We start from the raw sequence: 12,131 nt of genomic DNA on the forward strand, positions 1-12,131 counted from the left end.
GTTTGTCGGATGGAGCTCCTTCACTCCAGAGAACCCAGTTTTACTGCTCCACAGCCCAATGCTGGGTGGTTTTGTACCCCTCTAGCCGACACTTGGCATTGGGCATGGTCATCTTAGACTGCTCTACAGCGTCCCGTTCTACTGCTCTATGCTTTTCTGAGGAATTCAAAATCTGTTTGTGGGCAGGTAAAACAATGTTCCAGGCATCAGGCAGTGTATTCTGAACCAATTTAAGTGATAACCTTCTGTGAGGCAGCTTTAAGAAGCATGAAATTATTCAGATGTTTCCCATCACCATCACTTTGAACAATTCAGACTGTAAGTTTTTCAAGAACACAACATTTCACACCACACCACTTTCAATGACTTTGTTAACATCTTATCGATTTAATGATGTGGAAAATTTGAAAAATCACTAAAATTCCTATCAAAGTAATCTAGCCTTATAGTAAATAGTTTTCCTTATCGTCCAATGAAAAACAAGCATCTCCAGTCTTAAACTTATTAATTAATACATTCCTGGTGGAATTCCCCTTTAACTATGATTTTCAGTCTTTTTATTCATTTTCATTTGGCCTTAAGACTTATAAGACTCCCTAAAAGATCCATGCCTCAACTGACTGACTGTAAAGCTGAATGTTTTGTCTGTGCACAAATGTTTTGTCTGTGTGTGTTTAGTGGGTCAACACATGGGGCAAAGGGGCTGATAAAGCAGCAGGTTCAAAATCCATTCTGAATGTAGCTCAGTTGATCATGTTTTTTTTGCCTTTTACACTAAAGACCCATAAGGGTACTGTAAGGGATCTGGGCATTCTTTCTAGAGGCCTATTTTTTACTAGCAGTTGTGAACTGTACACAGGAGGCAAAGCTGTTTCGCAACCGGTCTGCTATTTGAAACCTCCTTACTCATGTTTACGGAGAAAGTTCCGCTTACTCATGTTTAGCTGCTCCGCTCACCCTCCCTCTGCCGGCTAGAATGCCAGCTAATGGTTTCCATGCTGCCCCAGCTGCTGCTGCTGCTGCTGTTGTGGTAGGGTGTTTTGCTGAGTCATGGTTCAGATTTAAAGACACAGTCTTATCTCTTACAAGCAAATCACAGCAGATTGCTCTCAAGGAGCAATCAGTGACTCATTCTAACAATGAGAACAATCTAAGAAAGGAGGACATTCTTTACAAGACTATACTTGCTATCTAGTGGGTGTCTTTAAGCAATATGACAAAACATCACCAAACTGGATTAATGGATTAATTCACATGAATGTAGCAGTTATTGCCAAAGGTAAATGTGCATATAGAGAATATAGGGCCTTATTCACCAACAATTCTTAAGAGGAAATTTTTTCTTAAAACTCACTTGCACAGTTTTCACATAGATTCAGACGTTCACCAATGTTTTCCTATTTGGGATTTGTTCTTAGGTAAGAACAGAATCTACACATAATCAAGACCACAAAGGTGTGAACAGTTCTGTGGTTTAAGAACACATCATTAATCTGACATAGCCCTTTTCTTAGGCTCTTTCTCAAGAAAACAATTAAGAAAAAAGCTAGGAAGATATTGGCGAATGAGGCCCAATGTGTTGATGTCCACGGGAATGATGTACACATTTGAAGTCAATTCACTGCATTACTTTTTCCATTGTAGCCCCATTGCACTATGAATGTGAATAGATTATAATAAGCTTTGACTAGTTAGGAATTCTTGCCAATCTACATTGTCAAGTATCACTGAGTTCTGCATGAGCAATGCTGTTGTTTGATTGCTGTTTTGAGATGTGCCATACTTATGGTTTTCTTGTATTAATTGTATTAATTCCACCAATTTCACAAAATATTTGCATAAATAAATGTCTAAGTTAATCAGAGTGGTTTGATGTGAAATGCTTCATTGTAGAGAAAGTAGCAGTCAGTGAGTAGTGAGACAGTGGTGAGGTGTGCAGTTGGAGTGACAAATGGTTTCAAGGTGAAGGTAGGGTTACATCAGGGATCAGCTTTGAGCCCCTTCTTGTTTGCAATGGTGATGGACAGGTTGACAGATGAGGTCAGGCAGGAGGCTCCATGGACCATGATGTTTGCAGATGACATTGTAATCTGTGGTGAGAGTAGAGAGCAGGTGGAAGAGAATCTGGAGAGGTGGAGGTTTGCACTGGAGAGGAGAGGAATAAAGGTCAGTAGAGACAAGACGGAATACATGTGTGTGAATGAGAGGGAGGCAGGTGGAAAGGTGAAGATGCAAGGAGTAGAGGTCGTAAAGGTGGATGACTTCAAATATCTTGGGTCAACCATCCAGAGCAATGGACAGTGTAGAAAAGAGGGGAAGAAGAGGGTGCAGGCAGGATGGAGTGGGTGGAGACGGGTGTCAGGGCTGATGTGTGACAGAAAGATAGCAGCAAGTGTGAAAGGGAAGGTTTACAAGACAGTAGTGCGTCCTGCTATGATGTATGGTTTGGAGACTGAGGCTCTGTCTAAAAGACAGGAGGCTGAGCTGGAGGTGGTGGAGATGAAGATGCTGAGATTTTCGTTGGGAGTGACAAGGCTGGACAAGATTAGAAATGAGCAGATCAGAGGGACAGTGAAGGTAGAGCAGTTTGGAGATAAAGCCAGAGAGGCCAGGTTGAGATGGTTTGGACATGTGTTGAGGAGGAATAGTGGATATATTGGTCAAAGAATGTTGGAGATGGAGCTGCTGGGTAGAAGGAGAAGAGGTAGACCTCAGAGAAGGTTTATGGATGTAGTGAAGGTTCTTTTCTTTAAAAGAAGAGCTAGTCATATGCAACAGTTTGGTCAAATGACATGTTTTGTTGATTTTCTAAGTAAAAATTAGTTACAGTTTTTTGGTGAATTAAACATACTGGAGATCAAAATAAAAAAATTAAATATGCCCTGCACAAGAGTTGCGTCTTCCCGCCAGTATATCAGACACAAGAAATAAAAGAAATAAATGTGGAGTTAAATATGCAGAAAAGTGTGTTTGAAAGCCAGGTTTATGCACTGTTTCAGCATGTTCAACATTACATATAAAAACTCTTGAATAGTAAATAAAAGGGTTCTATTTGTATTTTAGCAGATTCAAGCAGAGACTTTAATGGTTGTATGCTGAAACTCATAAAAGTTTCCATAGAGCTCATACGACCTGAAAAAGATCCAAGCTTTTTACAATGCAGCCTGCACTATACACCTTGTGACTTTGTAAATTATTGAAATTGTGAAACTGGAGACAAATGTGATATTCGCTGCTGACGCATGAAATCTTTTTCTTTCTTTTTTTATATTTGTTTACATCACTTTAAAGTACCAGCTGCTCTTTACACATTTTGAACAGTTCACTATGAAAGATGAATGAAAATAGTCAAAAATTACTTTTTTTAAATAGAACATTTTTAATTCCCTTGTAAAGTCACAATTTTGGAGGTGTTGTTATGATCACTAAGTGTCCTTGATAGTCAGGACACAATGACTTCAGCACTTTTCTGTAAGGTAATGATACAAACTGAATAATTCACCTGTTCTGAACACGCTGGTGTGCACGAGCGTGTGAGGTGGACACAGTGTTTAGACCTCTGGGCCAGTATGCTAGTCACTACACATGAACTTCAGGTAGCCAACTGTGTCATATTTTGAAGCCAAAAGCCTTGTAACTTAACCCAGCATTAGAGTTAAAGGTGGTCACAGTGTAGGCCTAAGCTTTTTCTGCTGTGCCAAACAGACTGCTGCCTGCCAAATGGACTCTGCCTGCCATTTAGCAAACTGCTTGTTAACGGCTGATAAATTCTGCTACAGTAAACAGCATAATGTCAAACACATCTGTTTTTCCTGTGCTCACAGTTCATGCTAGTTGCCACATGTGTACTTTTCCACTCAGAGTGTCAATATGAGTGAGCACGTAAGGTCTTGTGACTTGATGAGTCTCTCTGCTCATAAAAAGTGATGTACTGAATGTTATAATATGTTCTAACACCAGAGTCCATCTGTTATTTCTGTAATGCTCAGTTAAAATGGCCTTTAAGTACAAATTAGTCAGTTTTCATGGCGACCTCCTTTCAGTTTTTCCAAGAACTCTTCAGGGATGTTTTTCCACACCTCCCAAGTTCAGTCACAGAAGTTGGTTGTATTTTCTATTTCTCACAAAACAAACATATTCAATGATGCTGACATCTGGGCTCTGGCTAGTCTTAAAACATCAGTAACCTGCACTTACTGGCCATTTTGACTGGAAATTATTAAATAAAGACTGGTCTTTTCACTGTAAATAGAAATAGAAAATGCAAATGTATATTGACAAACATATACCAGTTTTTTTCATAGGTGGCGAGAGAATAAGAAACTTACACCATATGGCCAAAAGTATATGGACACCTTTTCTAATTCTTGAGTACAGCTGTTTAAGCCACACTTATTTTTGCTAACAGGTGTATATAATATCAAGTGCATAGCCTTGCAGTATCTGTAGACAAACACAAAAGCAATAGAATGGGTCATACTGAAGAGCTCAGTGGAGGCTGTTATAGCCAGAAAGGGGAGCAACTCCATATTAATGCCCATGGTTTGAGAATGTGATGTCCAGTGAGCTCAAATAGGCCAGATGGTCATGTGCCATGCACTTTTGGCCATATAGTGTATAATATGACTCTATTCATATTACCAAATACTTGCCAGATTAAACTTTATGCTGCTTTCGCAACAAATCACAACATATTCTTGCAGTGTTATGAGCTCAGTGCATGGCTGACGTGTCTTTTCACACTTGATCTATTTTGTATTGTAGTTCATTTCACATATCTGACAAATCTGTAAGCGTAGCCATGTTTATACTAGAGAATGTACTGTGTCATGTTTAGCCTTCAGCTCCGCCTCTCTCCTGCCTCTGTCTGTACAATGTTCTGTGTCATGGTTAGTTCTGATCCCTCCTTCTTCTTCTCTCTTCCTCTGTTCTCAGGCTGTGCAGTGTCATGGTTAGTGGTGAGCCCTCCCTCTCTCTTTGTTCTGGCCTCATTGCTACATCCTGTTTCTCTCAGCTGAGCAGGCAGGCAGAGAGGGGGGGTGGTGGAGTATAAAAGAGAGAGCAGCTCACTGTGTTCCAAACTCAGAGATCTCAGAGAGGAATACTGAAACTGAAAAGCCATTCAGCTGACACTGAGCGCAATCAGAAGACTAAGTAAGTAGCCGTTTTACTATTTTTTACACACTTACAGATGTTTTTTTTCAGACATGCTGACTTTACTAATGATTAGGTTTTTTACATGCAGTTTTTACTTTATAAAGAAGTTCATTTAACACTTTCAGACTTAGTAATTCTCCTACTGTTTAGTTTTAACTTGTACTTTTGACTGAATCCGGGAGTTTTTTTAAATAGTAGGGCAAGCATCATACTGAACACTCTCTACCAGTTAAAGGGGATTTCCACAGTCCTATCAAAATGTCTGCATAATTAAATCATTAAGATATTAAAAGTCATTCAAAGTGATTTAATGTGTACTGTTCTGTTTCTACAGACAAACACACTAAGTCTGGAGTTTCACAGTGCAGGTGTTAGGAATTAGGTAGCTGAAGAGTTTATTGTCTTCACAGAAAAGTTCCTACATGAAATGTTAACAATTATGCTTTCTGATGCTATTGTTTTACTGCACCTTTGGCTTAAAACATGTTCATGGCAGAGATGTAGTAACATTTTAAGGCCAAAGAAACTTTATGTTTTCATATGTAACTATTTTACCATCATCTACACTACATATATAACTCAGAAGACACATGTAGTTTCACTGATCACTTTAAATAGTAAATATAATGGCTATGTTTCTGTTGTGACCCCTGGTTACTATCACTGCATCTCAGTCATTGAATTCTGGAGACATTTGGGAAAATCCGTGGAATTTCTCTTCAAGTTGATCTTAACATGGTGCTTTTGGGGATCTTTAGGCTTATTGATAGCACTGAGGAACCCTCATGTACAATCACTGTAAGATGCTGAAATACCGAGTTTTAGCAGAGATTAGGCAATGAAGCAGTGTTGAGTAGCTAATCTTGTTTTTCTGCACAGAACATGGAAGTAGATAAGAAGACTCTGCAGACCGAGAAGACCCAGATCACAGACTGGTAAATGCAAAATTAATCAAGTCTAAATAAATACATCTTATCACTGTTAGAACAAAACCTGGTGTTTCCAATAAGGCAGCTATGGAGGAGAACTTTCAATGGAAGTAAATACACTGAAATGTTTGTCTAATGTTGGATCATTTCTGTTTGTCTGTTGAGCATCTGGAGTTTTCAAATTACACTTAGTTAAGTGATATTTTGATTTAGTAATAGAAGTTAGTCACATATCATCGCTGTCCAAAAGAAATTTGTATCTCCATTTTTGTCGTATCTCATTTTTCTACCCCATTTGAACACGGTAGCCGCACTGTGTATGAAATTCATGACGAATGGACCAGACAAAATGCTTCAAAATCGCTTGGAATACAACTTTATATTAACTTACATTAAAAGACCATTTTTGCCTTCTCCTATTAAGTCACCATTTTGGAGATCTTTTTGTTGTTTTTTGGGCAACAATGTTATGCTTATACATATATACTAAGTTCAGTGATAATAGGGCTTAATATAGTCCTATGAGTAAGGTTATTGTTTACATGGCTTTGGATCTCTCTCTACAGTGATCTGTCAGAGCAGATAAAAGCGGTGACTAAAGAAAGCCACAGCCGAGCTGAGAACACGCAGCTGATGCTGGCCTACCAGAGGGGACAGGTCACTTTGCCGCAGTATAAGGTCAGCCATTCACCTGGACTTTATCAGCTCACTCATCACAATTACAACTCATTTCAGCCTGGACTGTGTTTTAATGGAGGCATAATACAAGGCAGCCAATCATAAAAGAGCTTGTTCACATATATCAGTTTTAAAGACACAGTAACAGTAACAGCCTGTTTAACTGTAAGGGATAAAGAGAGGGTCAGCATCTTCAAAGCATCTACAGTCAATTCTCAAAATGAACTAATGCCACTTTCTCTCTTTTCAGCTGCTGCTGTGTTCTTTGTATAAGATCTACGAGGCTCTGGAAGAGGAACTGGACAGGAACTGCTCACATGATGGTGTTGCCCCGATTTACTTTCCCCAGGAACTGGCCAGGCTGGAGTCCCTCAAGAAGGACCTGGAGCATTTTTATGGTCAGAACTGGAGAGAGCAGCTTGTTGTACCAGCCGCTACACTGAGATACGCTCAGAGACTAAGAGAGGTACCAGATAAATCACAACCAAAAGCTTTTGAAGTAGATTTTTGACATGCAGCACCTAAAGTAGATACTTATAGCGGGAAACAGTTCCTTGGGGTGGAATTTTGAAGTGCTTTATAATTACCTAATGAGGAATTCCCTTTTAAACATCAATATTGGGTCTGAGATCACACGGCCTGGCACTGTACCTGCAACAATTAGCATATAAAACTAATGATGTGAGGATTTTAAGTAAAATATGCATTTTATTTCAGTCTCCTCATTTTCTCCCTTCTCAGATCGGAAAGGATCATCCTGAGTACCTGGTGGCTCACGCTTACACTCGTTACCTTGGCGACCTGTCAGGTGGTCAGGTGTTGGGCCGCATTACCCAAAAGTCTCTGGGGCTGAAGAGCGGAGAGGGCTTGGTGTTCTTCACATTCCCAGCCGTGAGCAGCCCGAATCTGTTCAAGCAGCTGTACAGGAGCAGAATGAACAGCATTGAGCTGACGGCAGAGCAGAGAGAGGGTGTGCTGCAGGAGGCCATCAGAGCCTTCCAGTTCAACATCGAGGTTAGATCACATGCTTCAGTTAGAAAACTAGTGAACCCCTTGTTATTCAGTTATTAATCTTGAGGTTTGTGCAAAAACTACTATGAATTATTCAGTAACTACTATTGCTAGTACTGAATTAGGAACTGAAGAGTGGATATACATCAAGTTTAGGGATTTTTAAAAATGATACAGTTTAATAACAAACTCATGTTTTCAGAATGTTTATGTTGCACCATCTCTGAAGGATATCTTGATGCTCTTTATGATGCAGCCCTCTAAGAGATGCAGTAACGTGAATGTGTTTGCTTTTGCCTTTTCAGGTGTTCGATGAACTACAGAACTTGTTGAGCATCTCAGAAACGAAAGAGCTCAGGCAGAGACACAAAACGCCCAGCACAAAGACTCCAGGTAAAAACACATACAAGCTGTGGAAATTCAGCCATAATTAATTCATTAATAAACGCAGCATGTTAATTCTGCAGATCTCTTTATCTCGGACCGATTTGATTGAGTCTTGAGAAAATGATTCAGTGCATGGTGACATCTCAAATTTAATTTTGATTTAATTTTACAAATACACTGAATACAATTGCAATTGGAGCATCTATTTACACAATAGTGCACAGACAATAAAAAACTAAAGTCTGACCGATATCAGTTTATCAATAGCGGCCTACATGATTATTAGCAAAAAATCATAATAATTACTGACTTTTTTGTTGCATCATACGAACTTGCATCTTCCGCTGATAAGGCAAATCCTAATGAGAGCCAAAGAACCTGATATGCCCCCCTTTGTTTAACTATGTCCCAGCAATACAGGCTGAACTGGTGAACCTGAGCCCAAAAACACAATCATAGTTAAATTGACAAAAACATGTCAAATGTATCAAAACATAAGCTTCAGCATGAGAGTCACTCAAACATGTTTTTATGAAGAGAACAATAAGCGAAAAACGAGTTAATTTACATAAAACCAAAATTGATTTCTGCGTGGGTCCACCCACAGTGCTACAGCATGTATGTATTTTAAGACTTTCCTCTGTTTATTTCTCACAAATGCAAACTGACATGTATTCAGTGTCCAAAAGCACTGTTTAACTAAAACTCTTGCAGTATAGATTAACAGATAGATAAAATAAAATGATATCAGCCGTTATCTGTACTTTTAGCCACTTTTCATGTCAGTCAGACTTCAATAAAAACAATACACCAAGCTTATATGGGTCTAATGAATGAATGAACTATTATACTCTTATTCAATTCAATATGATACAATCGTATCTCGAATCAATACATTTTCCGATACAGCAAAAATAATCGCTGATAATGTGCCTTACGTGAATAAGTACAATAATTTTTAGTTTATTAGAGTATTTAATATTACAAAAATACAATATTGAAAACCTAATATAATCGAATGGTCCAGGCACAGATTAACATGTTGAACCGAAGCAAGGACACTCGCCAACGCTAAGCTCCTAACATGCTAGTTATGATACAAAACATGATTCAATACAACACACTGTGATAGAACTCAATACAATATGATATGTTGTACTGCTAGATCTCAACAAGCTTTATGCAAGTGATGCATGGACACTTTTTATTAACCCTTCCCTTCTCGTTCTCTCTCTCTCTCATTCTACAGAAGCCAAATCAGCCCAGAGTTTACGCTTGTCCCCCTCTCTGGCCTCCAGCTCTCAGCTGCTCAGGATGCTCCTCGGAGTGTGCGTAGCTCTGGCAGTCGGCATGGGAATCTATGCATTTTAATACTACTCAGCTTCTGGCTGTGCCACATGTAAAATACTGTATACTATGTTAATGGTTATTGTAGATACACTGTACAGTTACCTGCTGACTGGCGGTGGGTGAAGCTTTCCAGGAGCTCCAGGATCAGGAGTCATCTTTGTGCACTTCCAGCCTGATGCAATTGTTTCAAACGCACTTTTAACAAGACGTGGACCATAATACTTTTTCAACATGCCCTCGCCAACTTCGCCTCACCTCTAAGAAGCACGTCACACCTGTGCTACACAAGTGAAATCGTGTTGCACTGCCTTACTTTTCTGTAAATGCTAGAATGTTATGATTTAGAAACATGTATATATATATATGAGGTTTGAAAAGGGAAATGTGTCTCTTTGTATGGGTTTCTGGGCAGGTTTCTCAGTCCCTCACCCTTCCGTGGGCAGCACTAAAGCTAATAAAGTAAAGGAATGGCCTGAAATGATGGGGCCAAGTGGATGATGGCATGCTTTAGAATGGGGTCAGATTGTGTATACTCTGTATAGATGTTAGCAAAGATTTTTTTAGCGGTTTGTTCTCTGATTATCAATCCAGCACTTTCTTACTGAAGAGCTCAGAAACTAAACTGGGCTGAGAGGAAATATGCACTTGTAATATGTCCCTGTATTATGGTCCAGCTAGTTTTCTGTACTGGAAATAGCAGTGCGTGAATGTGTACGGTTATAAGAAGGTCTATTGTGGGTGGGCATTATTATACCACAAACAAATGCAATTTCAGTAATGTGCATTTTGAAATTATGCAAATATTGAATACCTGTACATTTTTTGATAGATTCATATTTGCCTTTTTTAAGAAAATAAAAGATTAAAGCAAAGCAAACTGTTGTGTATTGATTTGTTTAAAATCTTAAAATGTTCTAAAACATATTATTCACTGCCCAGTCTATACAGTTCATATACAGAAGCTAAGCTGCAAAACCGGCCTGTTTTTAATAGTTTTTGTGATGTTATAAAAGCCGACATATTTACATTTCCACCTGTTTTGCCTACAGCCATTTAACTCCGCACACTCACACTAAGTTATAACAATAGTTCCACCTGGGAACTGAAATCAGTCTTAAAGGCACAGTAACAAAAACAGCCTGTTTTTGTATAATAAATAAAGATAGGCTGGAAAATAATGTGAAAAGGAATTATGGGTATTTTGGTAGATAAAAACCATAAGAACGTTCTCTGGTAAAGAAAAAATGCAGGATATGAGGCCTTTAAAAAACATTGGGACTCCTAACAACCATGCAAGACCTAGTAGACACCAAAACTGTCCCCATCAGATAAACAGCTTTCATCTTTGAGAGAGAGGAGAAAATCAAGCTGCCTCAGATCTGAAAACATCCACAGGTGTTTCTGTCCACTGTGAGGGGACAACTCAGCACTATGGGTCTGTAAGGATGTGTAGCTGTTCAAGACACCCTCACAGAGAAAAGGAGACAGACAGATCAAATGAAGAAGCTGAACAATGGACTGACCACCCCAGTCCTGACCTTGACATCACTGAATGTGCTTGAGATCAATTGGATTGCGAGAAGCAGAAATGCAGCCAATTTCTATGACTGAACTTTTGAGGCGTGGAAAAATATCTTTGCAGAATTCTTTGAAAGAACTGAAAGTGAGTCTCTAAAACCAAACAATCAAGTAAGACTGCATGAACTGTGGGTGTGATAACAGAGGCTGAAAACTGAAACAAAGCTTGCAGGAAGAAGAATGGATGTGGGTTTCCTTCAGAAAAAAAGTGTATCCAGAGATGACTCTGTAGTCATTGCTTTCTCTGGTCTCTTGTACCAGTATTCTAGAGTAGTACTACAAAAGGACTAGTATATTCAAATTCAAAGTGTCAATCAAAAATAGTAGACAAAAGTAGCCAGATGTTGTGCTGTTCAAATCTGAAGTACATGAACAGTGGGCACTACTCAGCCCCGCAATTCCAGCAAAACATTGAGGAAAAATAGTGGATATTCTTATTAGCACAACATATTGTCACTATGAAATTGTAACTAGTGAATTTCTATTAACCATATTAAACCATAAAGATGTAAACAAAGCCATTCAGAGTTGTTTGGTTGGAAACACTGAGTCACAATTGTTCACAGTGTTGGTGATAGGAACCAGATGTCTTAAGCCACCGAAAGCTACATTACAGAGAGTTTCTTAAATAATATGATCACAAACACATTGAGACAATGTTTTACAGATAGGCTTTTGGCCTAAAAACATATTTTTAAAATACATTGACAGCAGAGAGGTACATACAGGGGGTTAAAAGCCAAAATAGTCCCCGAAGAAAGCTTGAATTCAGAGAAAAAAAACAGCATTTTTCCATCATCAACATTATATATAAAACTCAGAAGACGTGTGGGTAGTAAATTAAATGTCCATATTTGTGTTGTAGACTCCTGGTTCCTATCATCATCACTATAAAGAAATCTGAGTCAGTAAGCTTCTCTACACTGAACCATTTCCCATCAAACCGCTCTGAATGACTTTGTTTACATCTTGACCATTAAATTATATAGAAGGTTTGAAGGATGGCTGAATTCCCCTTTAACTTTAGCATAAGACAAGACC

General features: G+C 38.8%; 1 protein-coding gene across 1 annotated transcript; it reads left to right on the plus strand.

Annotated features, from left to right (window-relative positions):
• The first annotated feature begins 5,070 nt into the window (after positions 1 to 5,070).
• Positions 5,071 to 10,396, plus strand: LOC108424738 (heme oxygenase-like). The gene is made up of 7 exons (XM_017692939.2): positions 5,071 to 5,154; positions 6,037 to 6,092; positions 6,653 to 6,764; positions 7,015 to 7,230; positions 7,506 to 7,778; positions 8,081 to 8,168; positions 9,412 to 10,396. Exons 2-7 carry the CDS (start codon positions 6,040 to 6,042, stop codon positions 9,531 to 9,533), a joined length of 864 nt encoding a protein of 287 aa, XP_017548428.2. The 5' UTR covers positions 5,071 to 5,154; positions 6,037 to 6,039; the 3' UTR covers positions 9,534 to 10,396.
• Positions 10,397 to 12,131: the final 1,735 nt, after the last annotated feature.

Source organism: Pygocentrus nattereri, chromosome 30 (assembly GCF_015220715.1).
Source record: "Pygocentrus nattereri isolate fPygNat1 chromosome 30, fPygNat1.pri, whole genome shotgun sequence".
In the NCBI taxonomy this organism is placed as follows: Eukaryota; Metazoa; Chordata; class Actinopteri; order Characiformes; family Serrasalmidae; genus Pygocentrus; species Pygocentrus nattereri.

Coding starts and splice junctions, on each gene's coding strand:
- LOC108424738 (XM_017692939.2), top strand. CDS start 6,040: ATGGAAGTAGATAAGAAGACTCTGCAGACCGAGAAGACCCAGATCACA. Junction 7,231..7,505: donor ACGCTCAGAGACTAAGAGAG/GTACCAGATAAA, acceptor CTCCCTTCTCAG/ATCGGAAAGGATCATCCTGA. Junction 7,779..8,080: donor CCTTCCAGTTCAACATCGAG/GTTAGATCACAT, acceptor TTGCCTTTTCAG/GTGTTCGATGAACTACAGAA.